At 42.4% G+C, this 22587-nt stretch overlaps 1 protein-coding gene across 1 annotated transcript in view; it reads right to left on the bottom strand.

Annotated features, from left to right (window-relative positions):
- The window catches only part of DNTT (DNA nucleotidylexotransferase), a 35705-nt gene extending 14061 nt beyond the window's left edge, over positions 1–21644 (bottom strand). The window contains exons 1-6 of the mRNA XM_053583508.1: positions 21339–21644; positions 6216–6390; positions 5084–5212; positions 3623–3793; positions 2602–2673; positions 986–1109 (exon numbers count right to left, since the gene is read on the bottom strand). Of these exons, the coding sequence (XP_053439483.1) occupies positions 986–1109; positions 2602–2673; positions 3623–3793; positions 5084–5212; positions 6216–6390; positions 21339–21541 (874 nt within the window). The 5' untranslated portion in view covers positions 21542–21644. The remainder of the gene's footprint in view (positions 1–985; positions 1110–2601; positions 2674–3622; positions 3794–5083; positions 5213–6215; positions 6391–21338) is intronic.
- Positions 21645–22587: the final 943 nt, after the last annotated feature.

Here is a 22587-nt window from a genome sequence, read left to right as displayed (position 1 = left end):
TGTTCACTTCCTTTCTTTCTTTCTTTCTTTTTTTTTTTTTTTTTTGGTCTCCTCTAGTATAAGACTCCCTTACTTTCACATCAATAAAAATTTTGATGACATAACTGCATTCTGTGACTCGAGAAGACATAGTGCTGGGGACTGTGGCTGTGGCTCCCTTTTGAGTCACAAGTGTGTTTCTATGCATATTAAAACTAGCATTTAAAACACCCACAGTTTTTTGACCCTGTATTGGCATTTCTTCATTTTTTTTTTAAATTTACTGGCACCTTCCACAAATGGAAGTGACCACGCCACTGTCAGCCACTGGAAGGCTCTTCCGGGCTTTCAGATGGGAGACGGCAGTTCTCATGTGTCACCGCAGTCTTCCTATGTCAGACTCAGGAGTCCTGTTGGGTAGATCAACTCTGTGTCTAGATTTCCACCATTTCCCTTCTATGTTCCTGGTGATTTTCAGTTTCTAAAGCATGTTCACATTTGTACCAGGCAACAACTCTGGTTTGTCCAGGTTTTCTTTATTCCCAATCCTCCACACCAATGTGCCCTTCTGTCCTTGGCTCCTTACCCACAGCCCTTACCCAGGGACTCAATGTTGGGACCAGTGAGAACAGGAGCAGGGGTGCAGCCTGGCCTGACGTCTGGGGAAAGGAGTCATGGCAGCTGCCGTGAAGAGTGTGTGCCTGTGCCTGTGCCCGACTCCAGGTACGGGTTTTGCCTGCATTGTCTGATTTATTTATTCCCCAGTTAAGTGCCAATGTTATCTCCCTTTCAGAGATGAGGTAACTAAGGCTCATAGATTTTTAACTAGCTTGCTCAAGATCACATTGCTGGAAAGTGCTAGAGCCAGGATTTGGATTCATGCATCAAGAGATGCCAAAAAAGTGTCCCAGTGCCCCCAGGTTGGAGTCACAATATTTCTGAGGTAAGTCTCTACCACAATCTGACTGACCTCTACCAAACACGACTTTTAGGAGACACTGTTTACCTGCTTGCTGCATTCGTGTAAATGTCAGGCTTTTGTCCGACCTTATTTTACTCAGAGTTCTGAAGCCCATCCTGAACCACTTCTCAGAGGTCTTCAGCCCTACTCCAAACACAGAAGTAAAGAGCTAAAATGAAGGGAAGCACATGCCATTAGTCTCTAAAAGCATCATTCTGACAACCAAGTCTTGGCCATTTCAAGGCCTCAGGCAATAAGAAAAAGCATTAGCAAACCTCTGACCTAGTTTTTCCTGAATATGATGAGCAGATGGGTGTCGGTAATACTTTAGAGTCATTTTTGTTTCAAGCGAGTCCTTTTGTGACATGTGGCATGATGAAATGGAACAGTAGTAAGGGACAGGCTCCGGCATCTGTGTAGAGCTTAGGTATAGTCTAGTCAACAGTTGCTGGTGCTGTCCGTGCCTGATAAGTCATCCCTGTCGGGCTCTCCCCTTTGCTGGGAGTCTCTTACTCACAATCATGCCCCGCACACCTACCCTCACATTTTGAAGAGGGATGGTCATGTAGGTCATATGATTTTCCACCATCACACAGCTGTTAAGTGGCAGAGCCCAAACTTAAACCTCAGTCTACTTATACCCCAAGCCTGGGCTCCTGCATCACTTCTGCACTGAAGAATCTGCAGAAGTCCCTTCTACGGCAACCCTAAAGTGGGGACGATTAGGAGGTAACAAACCCTGCTTTCAAGTAAGTAAGGATGCACTGAGGAGCTTTCCAGAGGCAGGATTGCTTTTTAAAAGCAGGTTTGTCCTATCCCCATGGTCCTTGTGCTCCTGTGATATTTGTACCCATCCATGACAGATTCTTGGAAGGTAAGGTAATTTGTATGTTACCACAGCATGGCAATAAGCCCGGGGCACATTTACTAACTTCAGCATTTTCTTCCTAGACTACTGCCCCCTAAATTCCTGTGTTGATTCCCAGTGTGATGCTATTTAAGATGGGGCTTTTTGGAGGTAGTTAGGTTTAGATGAAGTCGTGGGGGTGAGGCTGTCGTGATGGGAGTTGTGTCCTTGTAAGAAGAGACACCAGAGAGACTATTTTCTCTCTCTCTCTCCACCAAGGGACACATGCAAAAAGGCAGCCATCTAGGGTTGGGCGGGTGGCTCACGCCTGTAATCCCAGCATTCTGGGAGGCAGAGGCAGGTGGATTGTTTGAGCTTAGGAGTTTGAGACCAGCCTGAGCAAAAGCAAGACCCTGTCTCTAAAAATAGCTGGACATTATGGTAGTTGCCTGTAGTCTTAGCTACCTGGGAGGCTGAAGCAAGAGGATCGCTTGAGCCCTAGAGTCTGAGGTTGCTGTGAGCTATGACATCATAGCACTCTACCGAGGGAGACAAAGTGAGACTCTATTTCAAAAAAAAAAAGGCAGCCATCTGCAAGCCAGAAAGAGAGCCCTCATCAGACAGTGACCACGCTGGCATTTTGATCTAGAACTTTTAGCCTCTAGAACTGCAATAAAATAAATTTCTATTGTTTAAGCCACCCAGCTTATGGTATTTGGTTACAGCAGCCAAGATGGCTAGTATGAAACAACTAGAATAAGAAATAAGATTAACTGAAAAACCATTTTTTACAAATATATGTACAATCACTTACTTTGAAGGATTGGTATCGTTCATCATTTAACACAGCTTTAACTTCAGAACTTTCTCCTTCTTCAATAATTTCCTGCATGAACAGATGAAAAATATTTTAAATGTGTGATGCTAGACAATAACTGTCCAAGACTCTCAAGTTTACAGATCTAGTAGCTTGATTTCTCATGAAATGGACAATAGTGCATGCAGCACGTTTTCCTCACTGATCAGGAGAAAACACAACATTTCCTCGTGATCTTGAAAATCCTAGCTCATCATATATCCGAAGGCCACTTTAATCCTCAGGAACAAAAATTCAGAATGATTAGGGTCCAAATCTACAGATTCCAAACCAAAATATTCACTGAAAAATATATGTCCAAATATTTGTGATGATTTTCTCTTCAATGGATATGAACTTTCTGAAATAAGAGCACTTTTCAATCTAGCAGGTTATTTTGAACCCCTGAAAAGCCAATCCACAGTTAAGCCCTATGATGTCTAGCTCAGAACCACCTTCTTCCATGTAGAATTGGGATTATTTTCTTTGAATAACCTTGCACTTGACTATACTGAAACTTGCTACTATGTCACCAACTTGCCTTGCTGGGGAATCCTTAAACATTGTTCAGTAATTAAACACATCTCAGGTAACACCTACTAATGCTGAAGATGATAGCCTCTGAGTGAAACTGAGGCCCTTCATGCAGCCCATGTTTGAAACAAGACCATGCCTCTGCTCTCAAGCTTTTGGGTCACCTGAATCTTTCACTGTGATTGATAACAATATGGGAGAGCTCTTCTGTTTCCCCTACCTATCCCCATGTCACTCTAGCTGTGATAGTATTGGGGTATGGGTTATACATAATATGCATCTATCTGCTTCTATACACACACACACACGTATATGTCTAGGAAGACTCACAGATACAGAGAGAGAGAGAAAGAGTTGACAGAAGAATGTTAGGTGCCTCTCTCTCTCCTTCCCTCACCTCCTCCGTATTATGGGGAAGTGGGTCAAATCCCACCCCATCCCTTACCTCTATGATACACTTCACTTTGTCACCCAGGCAGGGAATTCCTTCTGTGTCCTTCATACTGATGATTGTGAATGGCAGAGATTTCAAAACAGAAGCTGCTCTCATAAATGTCACAGAGGAGCTTTCATTTTCTCTAAACTCATAATTTTCAGCCAGTATTTCAAAGGCATCCTGAAGGATAAAACCAGATAAGCAAAAGTTCATTTTCCAAGCTCCTAAGCCAGCAGTCACTCGAAAACACCTCTCACTCTCCTTTAAATACTGGAATACCATTTGACTGTTTCCTTGAAGCTCAAGATTGGGTCCCTTGTAGTTCTGTACCCTTCCCTCGTAGTATAAAGTGGAGTTGAATTGAAAAGACAGGCACACCACGGTGAGTTATAAAGAGACTTAGAGTTCACTGCCATTAGATACTCAGGAGTGATTTAACCAAAAATGATCTGATCCTCATCAGTTCCTGCTAGTCATGACTCTGCACCATCCTTCTCTCTTTGCTATTGTCCCCACAAGCTTGCAGCCAGGGCTCTGCCTTGATCGCTGGGCCTGCCTATTTCTTAGAGCATCCATAAAACACAGGAGGCGTTTAAGGTAGGCTTTTTGAATGAATGAGTGTCATCACAGAGCACATAGACCCTGGCTGGGGTTATTTAAGGTTGAGCATGTTTGTGGCTATGTGACCCCATGCTAGAGTGCCCAGTAGCTGTAAATTCCTGGTCTTCCTTACCCATGTGAGGCCGGAAGTCTAGAAAGGAGAAGCTCTGTATGTGAGACACTACTTACTGCATGTTTTGTCCAGCTGACCACTGACTCTGGGCTAGGTGCCAAGAACTTGTGAGCCTGTAGGGCCACCATTCCTAAACTATGGCCAGGTGGAGCCTTAGAGATGATTTATCCAATTCCTTACGGAATGGGTAAGAAAACTGAAACTTAGAGAGATGAAGTGCCTTTTCCAAGTAGTTAATCTCTGAGGGCTCGGCTTAATCTTTTGATTTTTGGGGAAAGGCTGTTAATGCATTATTGCTGTTTCTAAATAATTTGCTCTTACTGTGTTTTAGACTAATTATAGCATTTGTTCTTTCAGAATGTTAGATAAGTACTGTGCTCATTAATGACAACTCTCAATAAGTAGAAATCTACCATCTCTAAAGAATATAATCCAAATGTATTTGGCCATTTCTAGGAAAAAAGGAGACCTATTCTTTTTTTTTTTTTTTGCAGTTTTTGGCTGGGGCTGGGTTTGAACCCACCTCGGGGCCGGCACCCTACTCCTTTGAACCAAAGGTGCTGCCCAGGAGACCTATTCATAACAGAAAGAAGATCCAGAGATCAGGCTAAGGTGATGGGTAGGTAGGAGGAAAATTTTCACAGATTTTCAAAAAAATTAAAAATTAATTTGCAGGGCCATGGAAAGTAGCTGCAAGCCCTCCATCTGTTCTGGGCATTGATGTAAAGTCTCATTACCGTGAACATGTGGTTATAGTTGTTTAAAGTGGTTCTTCTCTGACAGGCATACTGTGAGATCTTTTGTACAGCGAGGGGTGGAGTCGTCTGGGGGCCTGGGTGGGGGCTGGGTGAATAGTCTCCTCTCACCTGCACAAATGCAGAAGCATCCATTTTAAATAACAATGGTAATAATAATACGAAAAAGTTAGAGCAATTGTCTCTGGAGGGAGGATAAAATTACAGGAGACTTAAATTTTATGTTATATACATTTCTAATATTTGAACTTTCTCTTGATATTTATTATCTTGAAATCAGAGAAAAACATGAAAAAGAACAACCAAGTTAAATATAATTTTCCTTTTCTGTGGACTTATGTAGTTAACAAGCCCTTTTCCTAAAGGCTCTAGCACTATTGGTCAAGTTATTTGGAATTAAGGACTTAAGTTTGTGAGATATATATATTTCACATTTCTATATAGCTCGCTGTCTCTCTACAAGACACACACACATAAACATATATAATATATGTGTATATATATATATATTTTCCCCCCTCTTTCTGAATCATCATGGTAAGAGAAAAAGTAGGAACTAGGGACCCTCCACTTTTCTGGCTACCAGAACATCAAGGCTTAAGTGCTGTGAAATATTTGCACGTAAACATAGCTACCACTTATTCAGTACCTGCAACATTTCACACACTGTGTTAAGTGCTTTACATGTATGTTATTCTCATCTTCTTGACCATTTTGGGAGGTCAGCATTATTGTTATCTCATATTAAAGAGGAGGAAACCGAAGCTCAGCAAAGTGACTTGCCCAAGGTCACACAGGAAGTAAGCAGAGAATCTGGAGTTTAACCCAGGTCCCTTGATTTTAAGAACATATTCTTTTTTCTTTTTATTGTTTAATTTAATTTAATTTTTTTTTTTATTGTTGGGGATTCATTGGGGGTACAATAAGCCAGGTTACACTGATTGCATTTGTTAGGTGAAGTCCCTCTTGCAATCATGTCTTGCTCCCAGAAGGTGTGGCACACACCAAGGCCCCACCCCCCTCCCCCCTTTCCTCTCTCTGCTCCCCCCCCCATTAAGGACATATTCTTAATCATCAATCAAAGGACCATGAAAATCACAACGGTGGCACTTACAACAAGCTGGTGTTTTCCGGTCATCTCCACCGGTTTCCCTGCTCTCATACATTCTATCAGCCAGGAGACATCAAGGACTTCCATCTGTGAGCCAGCTTTTATTTTCTGTGCCTGAATCCACTCCAGAACATCTGAACCCGAGTTGTTCTCTGCTATAATGTGGGTGACAGAATCACTGCAAAATGCAAGACAAACTTATCAGCTGAATGAGCATTCAAAATCAGAAGGGCTTCTCTTTCCTCGAAATTTCCGAGTGTTCTATTGCTGGAGAAAGCTCAAGCTAGATCTGACCAGAGGTATGGAGAATCTAGGCCTTCCTGCAAGGGAATTCTGTCTATATGAAATAGTGTGGCAGCACTGGGCTATGTTACAATCAGATACAAGAAAAATTCAGATGACATTAGCAAGACTGTGGTATTGAAGGAGCTAAGGAAATTTCACCCCAAAATATGACTACTGAAAGGTCAAAGACTGAAAATAAAAGATTATTCCGAAACATAAACAAAAGGAAACGGAGTCCAGGTTCTGTGTCAGCAACATGGGTCTTTATTCCTCCCAGGTGCAGGTGAGCTGAGCTGGAGAAGAACGTCAGCACACGGGTTAAGGTGGATGGGGATTTTAAAAGGGTTGGAAGGGTAGGCGTTGGCACAGTCCCTTTTTCCTGGGTGGGACATTGTATTTAGGCAGGCCCCTCCCTTTGAATCTATCAACTACGTGGCATAAAGAATATTTTGAATTAAAGGCCATTCATAATCAGAAAGCTTTGGAAGGGGCTTTCCATCTACCTGCATAAAACCATACTTACCTGATCAGGGGAGTAAAGTGGGGAGGGGGCCAACTTCCTTTCTTTCCGCTGAATGCTAGAGGACCTGGCCCAAATCATTTAAAACACAATACCTATCTCCCAGGTTAATTTACACATCAATCTGTTTCTACCACCTATTCATCCTCCCTAGCAACCACTAGCTGCACTTATACTCCACATTCTACCCCTCCCTTCTAAAAGGCATCTATGAAGGAATCTGACCATCACTGAGACAATAGGTAATCACTCTTTTGATTCTCCCCATGCACGTGGTAATTTGGAAATCAACATTTCTCCTATTAACCTATTAGCTGTGAGTTATTCTTTCAGCAAACTTTTGAGAGAAAAAGGGCAAGTTTCACCACGATTCTTACAGTATCAATGGAAAACCAAGGTCCAGAGAAGGTGGAAGAGGACATGATTCTTAAAGCAGCACCTAACACTTCACGTATGGTTTGGTGTGCCATTTCAGTTTTATTTGTGGAGGACTTAAATCGAATAGCTTTCAAGCATGTTTGACTGCGACTCATGGCTAGAAATACTTATTATACATTGATCCAAATGTATAGAAATAAAAATAGGTACAGATGTAGATATGCTTATAATATCTGTCTTAGTCTGTTCGGGATGCTATAACAAAATATCTTGGGCTGGATAATTTATAAACAGCAGAAACTTATTCCTCCCAGTTCTGGAGGCTGAGAAGTCTAAGATGAAGGTGTTGACAGATACTGCATCTGGTTAGGGCCCATTTTTCGTAGATGGCGCCTGCTATGTGTACTCCCGCAGCTCTCTGGGGCCTCTTCTATGAGGGTACTCATCTCATTCACAAGGTGGAGCCCCCATGGCCTAATCACCTCCCTAAAGCCCCACCTTCTAATACCATCGCCTTGGTGATTAGCTTTCAACATAAGAATTCTGGGAGGACACAAACTTTCAGACCACGACAACATCCCATTTCATTGATCTCACAACCTGCAAATAGTTTGTAACTATGCTTTGGGAACTTTTACTTTCTATGTTTTTCAAAGCACAACCCTGTGATACAAACCAGGCAGAGGTCCTTTCCTGTAACAACTAGTAAGCACTTTCCATGTTTCAGGCGCTGTCCAAGTACTTTACATACATTATCACATTTAGCTGGTCCAGTAAGTGTTAATATTATTCATACTTCGAAAATGAGGAAACTGAAGAACAGAAAGGTTAAGTGGCATCCAGATGGTCACATTGCTGGTAAATTATACTTCTTTTTGATTATCTTTTCTGGGTCGAGTATGTTATTGCTAATTTTTAACAAGTCTTCATAGTCAGCATCATAAGACTCAGTGATTTTCAAGATCCTGTTAGTTCAAATAGTCTATAAATCTCAGAAATAGCAATGGCATACAGGCATACAAAGGCAAAAATAGAAGTGTTTTCTTTTCCTTTTCAGACTTGGTTTCATTGACTTCACCTTCCTCTGTCTTCTTTTTCTGACTGACTCTGGTTCATTGGGTGTTTTATGGTTTACGCCCACAGAACTATCAGTGTGGTTCCTTGTGGCGGTGGTGGGGTTAATGATGGGAGGGGGCTGGCTACCAAAAGATAAAAGAGAAGTCTCTGGGCATTAGCATCTTACATGAAACAGAGGGTTAACAGTGTGTGCTGCCATGGGACATGAAGTGGAAAAGATCTACAAGAGTTCAAAGAAGGAAAAGGGTTGGGACCAGCTGGGAGAGGTGGTGGCTGAGGAAGAGCTGGGAGTATACATCTAGTCCTCATGGGCGGGTAGGAATGAGGTATCTGGAAGACAGGACTTGAGGTTCTCCTGGAAGAATAAATAGGTTCAGAGGTCAAAAGGACAGAGGATTGGCGTGGAGAGTTTATGCTGGAAGTAGCTGTAGATGTAACTGAGTTGGTGGGACAGCCACATTCCAGAGAGCCTTACAAGCTTTTTAAGGAGGTTGGATCTTATTTTCTGGGAGTGTGGAGCTGGCAAAGGCTTTTGTGAGCGGAGCTTTGATAGTGTTGCAGTATTATTTTATTTTATTTTATTTTTTAATTTTTAAAGTCTATTTCTTTTCTTTTTTTTTTTTTTTATTGTTGGGGATTCATTGAGGGTACAAAAGCCAGGTTACACTGATTGCAATTGTTAGGTAAAGTCCCTCTTGCAATCATGTCTTATTTTAAAAGACTAATCTGGTACACACAATGATTTGGAGGGGAGAGTGATGGGGAGCTCCTTAGGAAGAAAAAGTAGTAGATTGTGAGATGATTTTCACCCAGTCTGGTCTAGGAAGGAAGGCAAAGGAAAAATGCGGTGGACACTGTGAAAGGTGAAGTGGAGGGGGAGTCAAATAACACTGAGCGTATTGATCAAGGCAAAGTAATAGCACGTCTGTAGAAATAGAGGCTTAAGTTACATCTCTTTGGGGGAAGGAATGGGGCAGTGAAATCGATGTTTATTTCAGGCATGCTGCGTTTGAAGGATGCCAGGGGATCCAGATGAAAGTATTTGGTTGACAGGTGGGGTCTGAGGTTGGCACTTAGAGAGAGGTGGGAGCTAGAAGTCAGAACTGAGACCATCTGGGCAAGGTACATGCAGCAAGCCCAAGTAGAAGTAAGTCGTGCAAAGCAGGATTTTACAAGGGTTGAGGGAAGACAGGTCCATATAATTTCAAAAATTATTCATAATAAACTTCTTGGAAGATTCCTTATGTCAGGACTTTAAGAAGATAATAAACGGATTAATAGGCTTATATAAGGACTTTTATTCCATATATATTGCTGCCCTTTGGAGGGAAACATTAGCATTATTATATAATTATATTTATGATAATATTATTATAATATATAGGGTTTTACCTAAACCTCAGAGAGAGGAGGGTGTTCTGAGGAGAGCCCTGGGCCCTTTCTGTCCATCTTGTCCCCACCACTCCCACTGCTACTTCTCTTGGGATTTCCCAGGACAGCCTGGGAATGCCTGAGCTCACACTATTGGATAGGCCTCACATGCATTTCTTAGTCAATATCAGCAAGTTTGTGGATGACAGGCTGTGCATCATATGAAGGAAAACTCTGATTTAAATTCCCCATTTCTGCTTTTAAGCAACTAGCAAACGAAATAAAACAACAGCAATAATATTAAATACTTACAAAAACAACAACAAAATCAGTGAATAAAAACTCTCAAGCCAGTGCTGCTCAGAGTTCAGCACTGCTTGCAAATGCTTCCCACCAAGGTAAATACAGAAATTGTAAACCAGCATTTAGAATCTAATTGTAATTTGATATTACCACAATAGTTTTACAGTGGCTTTTTTAAAAATAGAAGCATAAGTCTGCAACAAATTTTTTGAAAACTGGTCCTTCATTACAAATAATTTTTTTTTTTTTTTGAGACAAGAGTCTTACTTTGTTACCCTTGATAGAGTGCTGTGATGTCATAGCTCACAGCAACCTCAAACTCTTGGGCTCAAGTGATCCTCTTGCCTGAGCCTCCCAAGTAGCTGGGACTATAGGCTGCCACAATGCCCAGCTGGTTTTTAGAGACGGGGTCTTGCTTTAGCTCAGGGTGGTCTCAAACTCTGAGCTCAAGCAATCCACCCGCCTTGGCCTCCCAGAGTGCTTAGAAATATGCTGTTTAGAAAGTAATCTCTTAAACTAATGTAGGACCTTCACGTGAAAGCTATATCCCAGTTATAGCCTAAGAATAGGGAGAAAGGGGAAAGGGAGGGGAGGGAGGGGAGAGGGAGGCGGAAGGAGGGAGATTAATGGGATTACACCTGCGGTGCATCTTACAAGGGTATATGTGAATCCTAGTAAATGTGGAATGTAAAGGTCTTAGCAAAATAACTAAGAAAATACTACAAAAGCTATGTTAACTAATGTGATGAAAATGTGTCAAACGATATATGAACCAAGTGTATGGTGCCTCACGATCATACTAATGTACACAGCTATGGTTTAATTAAAAAATAATAATAATAAATAAAAAAAAAAAGAAAATAATCTCTTAGGGCGGCACCTGTGGCTCAGTCGGTAGGGTGCCGGCCCCATATACCGAGGGTGGCAGGTTCAAACCCGGCCCCGGCCGAACTGCAATAAAAAAATAGCCGGCCATTGTGGCGGGCGCCTGTAGTCCCAGCTACTCGGGAGGCTGAGGCAAGAAAATCGCTTAAGCCCAGGAGTTGGAGGTTCCTGTGAGCTGTGTGATGCCACGGCACTCTACCGAGGGCCATAAAGTGAGACTCTGTCTCTACAAAAAAAAAAAAAAAAGAAAGAAAATAATCTCCACTGTGGCCCCGTCTGTATTTCCATCTTCTTGTGTTGCCTGGGTTGGGCTGATCTTGTGGCCACCTAGGTCTGGGCTGCAATGTGCTTCCTCAACTCAGTTGTCATTAGCGCCTTGCAAACTATCCAGTCTCTGACTGTTCATTTGCTCACTTTCAGTTCTGAGCCCTTCCCAAACAGTATTACTAAGAAGACGCACTGCCGCCCTGTGCTCTGCCAACAATCTCCCGTGTCTGTGTTGTGGCAAGTGTTTTTCTGCTTGCTGGGACAGTGGTTTCCTCTCTGCTGTGAACACTCTACTACTGCAAATCTTCATAATATTGGACAGTTACTATGAGCCAGCTACTCGGAGAGTAAGCACATTTCAGGCATTACTTCATTTAATTATCAATAATGCATTATCATCCCCATCTAAAAGTGAGAGGAGATAGCCTTGGAGGTGTTAAGCATTCTACCCAGCTAATAATTGACGGGTGGAGTAGGGAGTTGATTCTGGGGCTGCCTTAATCCAAAGCCTGGAGGCCGGACCATCTGACACTTTGTGCTTGTTCCGTGGCAATGGAGGGAGCTGCTCAGGTCCCTCCTTGTTGCATCTGGACGGGGGTCACCATAATAAGAAAACTGATTTCCTCCCCGGGGGAGACATGCAAGTGGAATAGCACTTCCAGTGGACACAGTGCCCTTGCTGCTGCCATACAGAATTCTTGCTTGGCTATTTTAAAAGGTAGGATGATTTCCTAGAACTCTTTCCAGAAAAATTGCTACATACCTTATTGCTGAATATCACTGTCGTCACCTTTGAAGTACTCTCCTCGGGAAGCTATAAACTGACACCAGTGCCTGGTCCACCTTCCAAAGCACTTTTTCCAGGATGAGTTCAAGAACTTAAATGTCTGACTTCATATAACGACAGCTCTGATGGCCATTGGAGAAAGAGTTCCAAAATTGCTCTGAAGGGTGGATTAGGTGCTGGCATCCGTGCATCGCTTCCCAAGGGCAGTACTTTGAAGGTGACTGATATTCAGCAGTGGGGTATGCAGCACTTTTTCTATGATGAGTTCTTGAATTTAATTGCCCAGCCTCATATGTGCAATAAATATCATACAGGCTACAACAAGTCTGCAGGAGATGGAAACTGTCTCAGAAGATCTGAAAGAACATAGCCAGAGCCACACACCAAGATGGAGAGGCCACAGGGAGGTCACCAGGCTCTCAGGGCTCTGGGTTCTGCCTGAATCTCTGAGGCAGATGGATATGCCAAGCAGGAGCCCTGAGGGTCACCTTCCAAGTTCAGGCCCCTCTCTATCCACTCCCACCCCTCTGCTCCTTCACCACCATCTCTTCACCTGGGAGTCTTCTGGGCATAACGCTGCCTCTGATGGGATCCAGAATGCCTGGAGGGGAACAGGGAACCTCTCTACAGTAAATGATGAATACTGTACATACCCCAAACAAAAAGACTAGAAAGAAATACTAGACTATTAGCAAAAATAATAATAATGACCTAAACACATGTATACATTCTTACTCAATCCTCACTACAGCCTTGTGAGCTGAGCAGTGTAATTACAGATGAGAAAACTAAGGCTGGGAGAGGTCACATGAAGCCAGGATTCAACCCAGGTGTGCCTGACTCGGGCAACCTCTTAACGTCCGTAGACTGTGGTTAGACCCCGGAAGGAGGTTTTGCTTGTTGTTTGAAATACTTTTATATATTTTCTCACTTTATTTCATGAACTATATCATTACTTTTCTACTTAAGAGAAAAAATACACATGAATGTTGTCTTCAAGGGCAAATAAATCTGGGGTGGGGCTGAGGTCTCTGGCTTGCCCATGGAGGCCTTATAATAAAAGGTGATAGAAATCCTCAGGCAGCCGCCTCCAGCTTCTTCCAAAGACCCCAAGGTGCTTCTGAGATGGCTATTCCTAAAGTATCGGTACGTTCAATTTTCATCTAGTTTTTAGCCATGATCAGTTACTAATGTCTTCAGACCTCGAACTGATTATAGCAATTCTGAACTGGGATTTGTCCCTCAGTTTCCTACAGGAAGGAAGATTCAGAGTTTCTTTCTTCAACTCGTGTTTAACTATCATATGTTCATCTTGGTCCTCAGTGTCCCTGAGGGCAGGGACAGTAGCACAGTCTCTGGGTTATAACCATGCCTGGTGCCCTGCACATGACCAGACTCATGATGACAATAGATTATGGTAGACTGAATAAATGAATGAACTGATAGCTCTTAAGGAATGTCTCTGAAACTCTATCAGGGGTCCTCAAACTTTTAAACAGGGGGCCAGTTCACTGTCCCTCAGACCATTAGAGGGCCGGACTATAGTTTTTAAAAAAAAAAACTATGAATAAATTCCTATGCACACTGCACATATCTTATTTTGAAGTAAAAAACAAAACGGGAACAAATGCAATCACACTGCCTCATGTGGCCTCTGGGCCGCAGTTTGAGGACCCCTGCAGAGACACCTAGGAAGCTTGGTTAAAATTCAGATCCCTGGGCTCCATCACCCAATGACTTCAGTTTCCCTACTCACCTGAGGATTATGCATTTTGATAAGCTCCATTTGTGATTCTGATATAGTCAGTTATCAACTGTGGCATAACCAATGATACCAAAATGTAATGGTTTAAAAAGGCAACAGGTTTCTTATATCTCACTATTTAGTGCATCAGGCAGGCGTGGCTGGGTGATTCTTCTGTATAGTAAAATTCTGAGAGGTCCTGATATTCATATGGTTCCACATTCCACCACCTTGGCCAGGATGTCTGGAAGGCTGAGCTCAGCACAGCCAGGGACAGGACCACCTTTACATGGTCTGAGAGGGTCTCAGACTTCTTATCTGAGGCTCTGGGGTTCCAGGGAAAGTCATACAGCATCACTTCCACTGTACCTCATTGGCTGAAGTGGTCACTGGCCCTCCCAGATGCAAAGGACGGGAAAAATTCCTGCCTCTCCACAGTAGCAACTGTATTTTTAAACTATCCACAGCCCAAGAAGTCTACTTTGAGAAGCATTGCTGTAGAGAAAGATCTGTTTTGAACTGCTCCAGCCTACATTTGATTCCCACACTGGCCTCTGGGCTTAGTTACAGCAGGATTTTTCATCATGGTGGTACCAGTTTCTCTGTAGGTACATGAAATAATGTTAGGGGGTACACACTGAATATTTTAAAAGCCTCCGTGTTTATTTATATCTATTATTTTTAATTGTGCATATCAGACCATGGTTTTGATGGATAGTATTCCTTATGGCAGGACTACATTTTCTTAAATGCATCAGTTTAGGGACAATTCGAAGAAACACGTTAAGTATGTAATAATGCATGTGGTAAAGGATTTACAGGAACTGTGCCTGTGGTACTCAGATGTCTAGAAAGCTCAGGGTTATGGAATTAACTCACAAATCTCAGGTCTAATTTTTCTTTCTCAGATATGAGTTTCCTTATGCTTCCTGCCTTTTTTTTCCTTGTTGGTCCTGCCTCTGGGAAGGAATAATTAGAAAAACCCTCTGTGAAGAAAGTGGTAGCTGATTTTCTTCGCCTGGGGACAGATACGCACCCCCACTCCAGCCCCAGCTGACTTTCTCTGGTCCTCATGGATGGTCACCTGCTACTATGTTTGTCTTTAAAACTGTTTTCTTTCCAGGAAGAGTTAATTTTGGTTCTTCTCATCTGATGTAGGACTTATTTTGTAAACAATGACGTTAGTCATTGACTATTTACAGTTTAAAAACCCTCCTGCCAATTTCCCTTAGTAAGTGAACTGTTTCAGAGTCCTTGAAACAAGAAGAATCAAGCAGTTTTATCTCGTTTTATCCCACCCTTCTACTAGGACCAATAAAGACAGATATCTATTAATATTTCCAGCCCTGCTACCCTTATGACTAAGAGGATCTTGCCTTCAATTTTGGCCCACCTTAAAGGAGATGATGAAAGTTTCCATTAATTCAAAGCCACACATTTTGAAATAGAAAGTATTAGGACCAGAGAAGGACTATAATTTACACTCCATATGCCTGAATTTATAAAAATAAAGTCTTTATTATATTGCTGATTATAAAAGTAATGCACATTATAAAAATTTTTTTCAATTAATCATTTAAAAAATTACTCTTTATAAATATAGGTTCCTTGGGGGTGGTTTCATATTTACCAGATAAATCATTCTCTGAGCAAATATTTCTTTCTCTTTTTTTTTGCAGTTTTTGGCCAGGGCCTGGTTTGAACCTACCATCTCTGGTATATGGGGCTGGCACCTTACTTGTTTGAGCCACAGGCACTGCCTGAGCAAATATTTCTTGAAGACTACTATGTGTAAGAAAATTGAAGTCTGCAGAGGAGGTTTACATGTAGCTCTTACAGTCAGAGAGGGGTGACCGGATGCACCTTTGCTGGTCATGGGGGAGAGCTGAGAACATACCCCAGGCAATGAACCCCACTGGCATTCCAGGGAGGAAGGGCTCTTTTGGGAGACTTTCATGAGTCCTATAAGCATCCTGGAAGCAGAGTGGTATAGGGAGACAGTGAGAAAGACCAGTGATGTCATGTTTGGACACTGGACCTGGAAGAGGCCTGGAAATGAGCCAGTCCAACATGTTATTTTCTAGAGTAGGTAAGTGAACTCTTTCATCTGGTGTTCTGTTTATTTTGCAAACAATGACTTTGAATATTTTGAATATTGTCAAAGACTAACAAAGCTGGACACTAGTTATCTAGTGGTAGGGATGGTTTTTATTCAGTAATAATGATGACAATAGGAATGAGGGTCCAGTATGAACTGAACTGAGCTTGGTAGGAACAAAAGGCATGCGAATCTTTACTAGCTAGGGCGTGCTAAAGGAAAGACCCCAGGGGCAGTGGTAGGGAGATTGGTCCATGTGACTAGGAGGAGTTTATTAATTGGAGCTTATCTGGAAGAGAAGCAAACTCTGTGATGCAAGTTAAAGCAAGGTGCCCACTACAGTTAGGCCCTCGCCTGCCCTCCGAGACCAGAGGAGAGAGTTATATCCTGGAATGTTCGCATTCCTCCGATCCTTGGATGACAGTTCCGGGTGGTTAGAAGATTTACGTCTCAAAGGGACAGAGCAAGGATTTATAATGGTAACTTTCTAAAGTAACTGCTCTAAGAGGAGGTTCAAGGACCTATCTGCCTGTTGCCAGGGTTTGGCTAGAACAAACCATAAATTCCCCTGGCAGCAAGGAGCTTCCATAGGCAGGCATTTTATGGGGCAACATCCTAGAGATTTGGCCTTAAACTGCTAGAAGCCATGTTAGATATTGGTCAAGAAGAGAGTCTTTGCCAATGTCCAGGTGGAATAATCACAGATTTTACCACACTGAGATTCCTGGGGACTTTGGAGGCAGTAGTTTGAGAACCCTCTCCCCGCCCCAGCCAACAGAATCTACCTGTTCTTGGTCAAGGGGACTCTGGGGAAACCTTAAAAATGGAAATCCCAGCCATGATGAGATGGAAGGTTGGAAATATACCTAGTTATACCCCATCCCTTGCTTTCTGCCATCATGCTCTCTACCCTAAGGGTTATACTGAAACCAGCCCTTTGGAAAGATGGTCCGCTGCTGATTTCAACCAGCCCAGTGACTGGCCCTCCTCTTTTGTGGTTTTGGCACAACTGACCAGCATCTCTCTCTGAGAAGAGACCACCAACCATGGAGTGGTTTTGACCGGTCCATGAGGCTGTGCACTGAGGGCCTTCGTGTCACCTTTTGACTTCAGAGGGCTGAAATATCAAGCAAATGCTGCCATTTTTATATGTGGGACCCATGAAGCGGTAGGAGGCTCAGGTGCACATGTGCATGTTTTTCCTTTCGTAAATACTCTTGACTCCTCCTATAGCTTATTATATATGCATATTCGGCCATCCCACTCAGCCCTCAGCATAAATTCCTATTCCCTTTGCCCCTCCCTCAAAGTGCTTGTTCTCACTTCTGCCTGAGGCTGTACTTCCTACCCTACAAGCTGGGTGCCTGCAGGTGCAACCCTTTCTGAGGAACAAAGCTCTCCTTTCCAAGTCTATGAACCTCACATTCTTCATTTAACAGGTTTCAGGATAATGAGTGAGGCCGAAGCCACATGGCAAATGTTATATAGTGACTAGATAGAAAGTATAAGCAACCATGCTAGATAAATCTAAACCCAAGAAGTATAAGAAGGCTGGAAGGAGAGGATTGGGCAGGCAAATGGTGATTTAAAAAATGTATGGGAGGGCGGCACCCGTGGCTCAAGGAGTGGGGCACCAGCCCCATATACAGGAGGTAGTGGGTTCAAACCTGGCCCTGGCCAAAAAAACCTGCCACAACAACAACAAAAATAATAAAATAAAATAAAAAATTTATGGAAAAAACTATTTCAATCTTGGAATGTATGGTGTGGTTATTTTTTAATTCTAGGTGACAACAAAGGTACAGTTCCTGGCTCCCTTGTCTGATCATAAACTTCCTGCTTACAGCACACATCTTCTACTATTAATATTTTGTGTCTCCAGAACTTGACAAATATTGTACAGAGGGGATGCTCACTAAACCTTTCATTGGTGATGACGTGATGCTGTATCTCCCTTTCACTGAGGGCAATGCACCCTGTTGACAAATTATGAAGGTCTAGGCAGGGCGATAGTACCACCTGGTCGGTTTCTAGCTGCTTACACAGGGGGGCTTGGCAAGTGTTCAACTGCTAAATACACAAGGAAAGCCACCCTTCCTGCATTTTCTTCCTCAGCATCAACAGTTTGGGTCAAGATACAGAGAACAGGCCCAGCTAATGAATGTATGGAGGGTGGATAACAGAATGATGTTTTAAAATAGCTCAACCTATTGGATCATCAGGTAAAATAAGAAAGGGACAAGCAGCTGATTCCGATCTTTCTCCAGCCTGTCCTAGGTGAGCTAAAGAATGTGAAGTTGCTCTAAAATGTAGAACCTGGCTGTAGAATAAAATTCAGGATCTATTTCATACATGTGCCAAAAATATGAGAAGGCACTTCACATCTCCCCTGATTTATGCTTTTAGAACCAGTTTCCCATGGCACTTGAATGACACATATTTTGCAATATAACATAAATATTAATGAAGCCCCACCCAAATATGCTGGAGAATGAAATAGCTCCAGGTGGTTCAGCACACTGAGGTACACACACCACTTCTAAGCTGTGTATTCAGACCCAGGTAAAGCAGGAATCAGGGTTCCTCTCCAGTTTAATCCCCTTCAAAGCCAAAGAATGTGGTAGTAACTATGGAAATTGTTACCTATTTCAGAGCATATTTTTTCCTTTTTGTTTTTCTTAGTACTTCTGTTTTTAAATCTTATATACCAAAAAAGAGAGGTATAGCCTTCACTGTTGAGAAATAATCCTTTAAACCCAGCTTTCTTTGTTATTTTTACTTTTAAAATATATGGTTATTGTAAAACATTTAGAAAACATACAAAATAAAAACAGCCAAAATCCTTCCCTACTCACTCACCCCAAAAAACCACTTTTAACATCTGGATGGGTTTCCTTCCTGTCTTTGTTCTATTTATTTTTACCATGTGACCTAGTTTGTATTGTAAACTGAGAACCTTCTCCTTAGGGTTTTGCTGTAAAAGTCAATGGATCCAGGTAATTAACAGGTAAACAATCACACTTTCTATTTTTAATAGCTTTTAATTCGTCAAAGCACACTGACATCACCATTTAGTTGGAGAGTACATCAGATAAATTAGGCCACTTATCAGGATACTAAAGCCCGGAGGGAAAGAAGGGAGCTTGCCCCATATTGCATGGCTGAGGGAGGTCGCAGCCAGGATTTGAGGTTTCTAAATTTCTCAACTATCATGCAGGGGTCCTCAAACTATGGCCCGCGGGCCACATGCGCTGGCGTGATTGTATTTGTTCCCATTTTGTTTTTTTACTTCAAAATAAGATACGTGTAATGTGCATAGGAATTTGTTCATAGTTTCTTTTTTTTTAAACTATAGTCCGGCCCTCCAACGGTCTGAGGGACAGTGAACTGGTCCCGTTTAAAAAGTTTGAGGATCCCTTATTATTCTAGAGATTTTCCACTTCCAATTAAAGGCTATATATCTTTTTCTTTTCCCTTCCAATTAAAGGGTATGTATCTATGTACAGAAATTCCGTTTGAGAGCTGGGACTTCGACTTCCTGTGGTTTATTTTTGCGCCATAGAGCACAATTGTATGTCACGCGTCTTCTGAGCCACCAGCCTGGGAACTCTGCCACCTCACACGCGCAGCAGCAGCTTGCGTGCCCGGTACCAGTAGAGTTTCCTCTGCTGCCCGAGCAGCTGGCCTGGGTCCCTGGCAGCATGTGGGGCACTGAGCTGCCCCTGGGGCTCTCCTGCCCACAGAAGAAACTTGCCTCCTGTTGTCTCGCTAAGTACCCGCCGCAGCCACCGTTTGTGCATTCACTGCTGCGTCTGTCACCAAACCAGTGGGCCCCTGCTGGAAACTGGGCATTTCAACAGAGAGCTTTTCGTGTAAGTGGCACCTTGACCATCTGGCTCTCGCCTTCCTGCCTGACCCTTGCCAAATTTCCTTACCCATGAAAAGCGGTTCCATATTTGCTAAGGCTCTTAATTTCTGTTTTTTTCATTTCTATTTTTAAACTTCTGTTTTCTTGCCTCTTTACCTATGTGATCATCTTCCCTCCCCAATTGTAACACTTTAGGTAAGTCTGTCAGATTAGACTACCTTAACAATGAAATGAGATCCAGTATTTTTATGGAAAGGATGTTAGGCAATGAAATTAAGAGTGGCCGTGGGAATTTTGAAAAGAAAAGAAAGAGGCAGAAAGGGAGTAAAGGAAACCTTATAGAGAGACAGCAGATGACAGATCATGGGAACTCAGGAATTTCTGAATGGGGCATTAAAAAAATAGCAAATGAAAAGTCAATACCATATGAATTATGGTGTTGTGAAAATTGAAATATCTTATTATTGACACTTGATATGTGTCTCCCCACGCTTTGAAGCTGGCGTTTCTTCCACAAGAAATGCTTGTCAGTTTTATTTTCAAATATCAAGAGATTATTTTTTAAATAAAAATGTCTTTTCACAAAGGATTCTCAGAGTTTTTCCTGAAAAGCTTTGTGGCCAATCTATTCCTTGCACAGTTAAAGTTGTCAGGCAGAAGAGTCAGCACCCTCTGCATCGAAAGCTCCCTGCCAGTTCTGTTTGGAACCTTCATTTACATCAAGGACCTAATACCATTTGTTTCTGGATTTTGTTTTGTTTTCTCTTCATCTCTTTGAGGCTACTGAAGAGCTTACACAGCAGTTAGAAAAACAACAAGAATAATTGCTGTGTAAGGTAAGTGGATTAGTGAGGGAACCAGTCTAGGTGGTCCAAATGGTGGCTTCAGTTGCCTCCTGGCCTGGGCTGTGATTACATCGCACTCAGTGAGGTGTCTGTCACCTCTGGACAGAGCCGTCTGTACAAGGAATGAATCTTTGCCCAGCAATTCTCTTTCTACACACCCCATTTGGACTGCTCCTCAGAAAAACATGATCAAGGGCACATCTGGGTTGGGATAAGCCAACTAGTCATCCTCGCCCATCACAGACACTGATCGCCTTAACACTGTCAAATGTGAAGTAGGAGCCAACCAACCAAATCATCCTTTTGGCCTCAGAGCAGCTGAAAACTGTTAATTGAACTCAGGGATATTTTGTTCAATTTGGTCAAGAATGAAATTGAGTGGTTTCAATATTAAATTTTCCAACTAGTTTTTTGTTTATCATCCCTAGAAAATTCATCTCGTAATAGTCAAAGGCCAAAAAACCCCGTACCTTACCTTTTCGTGCCAACCAGTTTCAAGGTCATTGCATTTAGTTCCCGCTCATCTTGTTTCCCTTAATTAATCTACTCACATTTGTTCTTTGACTTTAAAGCTGTTGTTCTCCCTGTGGGGACATCACCTCTTCCATAGGTGGAAGAAAACACAGGTGCCTGGGGTCCCAGAGAAGCTGTTTGCAAAGCCCCTGCTTATTCACAGAGTGAAATTGGTGCTGTCCTACCTGAACTCATTTTCAACCCTGAACCCTTTTCTTCGGGCCAGCTCCATGAGGAATGTCCTGCGGGTGGTTCCCATTTTCTTCTCCAAAATAAAGAGGACCAAATCTCGAAATTTGATGTCCTGAGGCGTGGAGACTATCGATGCAGCCGTCTTCCTGGGTCTCTTCTTCCGAGGACCCGAGTGGGTCGTTTGCAGAGGATCCATGGGAAGGGGCTGCTGCTTCCTCTGGCTGTGCCATCAAGTGGTGTCCCCAGAAGTGAGGACAACCTGCCACCCTCCCTCCTGAGGGGCTTTGATGTCATCTCACAGTGCCCTGTCAACAGCTTCCTGCCAAAGAGCAATGGGGAATTTTTATCTCCACTCAGTTGATTTGTCTAACATGGAGATCATAATGAAAACAGTAAATTAACATTTGTTTTCACATGCATAATCCCATCAGCTTCTCAGAATAACCTTGTGAAGAAGGTAGGGGAGGACCACTTTTTCATTTTATGTATTTAGTCTTAACTGTATTGAGACGCCTCTATTTATTTATTGATCCCTTCGTGACCTCCCAATTCACTTGCATGCTCTTCCTCTCGTAGACAATCATTATACCATATTGGATCTCTGTATTTGCGTAGGTATTTCAGGTTGTGTGTGGTTATTTTGATTTTACATAAATGGGATCGTTACATTTCTCCTTCTGCTAATCACCTTTTTTTTTTCCTAAGCAGCAGGAACTATGTTTTTCAGATCTGTATTCTACCCTGTTGCTTTTAATTGCACCATAATTCTTCATCGTGGGTATTTATCACATTTTCCATTATGTAGGTGCATTTTATAAATGAGGAAACCAAGACTCAGACAATTTGAATAAGTCTAATAATAAATCACAGAATAAGGGGGTCAAACCAGATCTTGAATTCAGTTCTCCTGACTCCAAACGCTACGGATTTAGTTATCCTCCCACCCCCAGTGGATGAAGGTTGTCCATGGAGTAGTCTGTTACTGCAACCCTAAAATAGATCTTTTATAGTGAGATGGGATGACCTTTAGATGAGAATCACTGCCATAAAAAGGCATTTCTGTAACTTCATATGCAAAATAAAATTTGTCTATTTATAGATTTGATTTCCTGAACACCTACTACACAGCCAAGGTAAGTACCTACCAGGTTTAGCTGATGGAGCCCTCACAACACCACTGTCAGGTAGGTGCTACCATTCTCGTTTGGCTAAACAACTTGCTCAAGGTCACAGAGCTAGTAA

Source organism: Nycticebus coucang, chromosome 3 (genome assembly GCF_027406575.1).
Source record: "Nycticebus coucang isolate mNycCou1 chromosome 3, mNycCou1.pri, whole genome shotgun sequence".
NCBI classification, from domain to species: Eukaryota; Metazoa; Chordata; class Mammalia; order Primates; family Lorisidae; genus Nycticebus; species Nycticebus coucang.
Note: the sequence above shows the minus strand (reverse complement) of the source record. Positions and strands in the feature narration are given on the sequence as shown.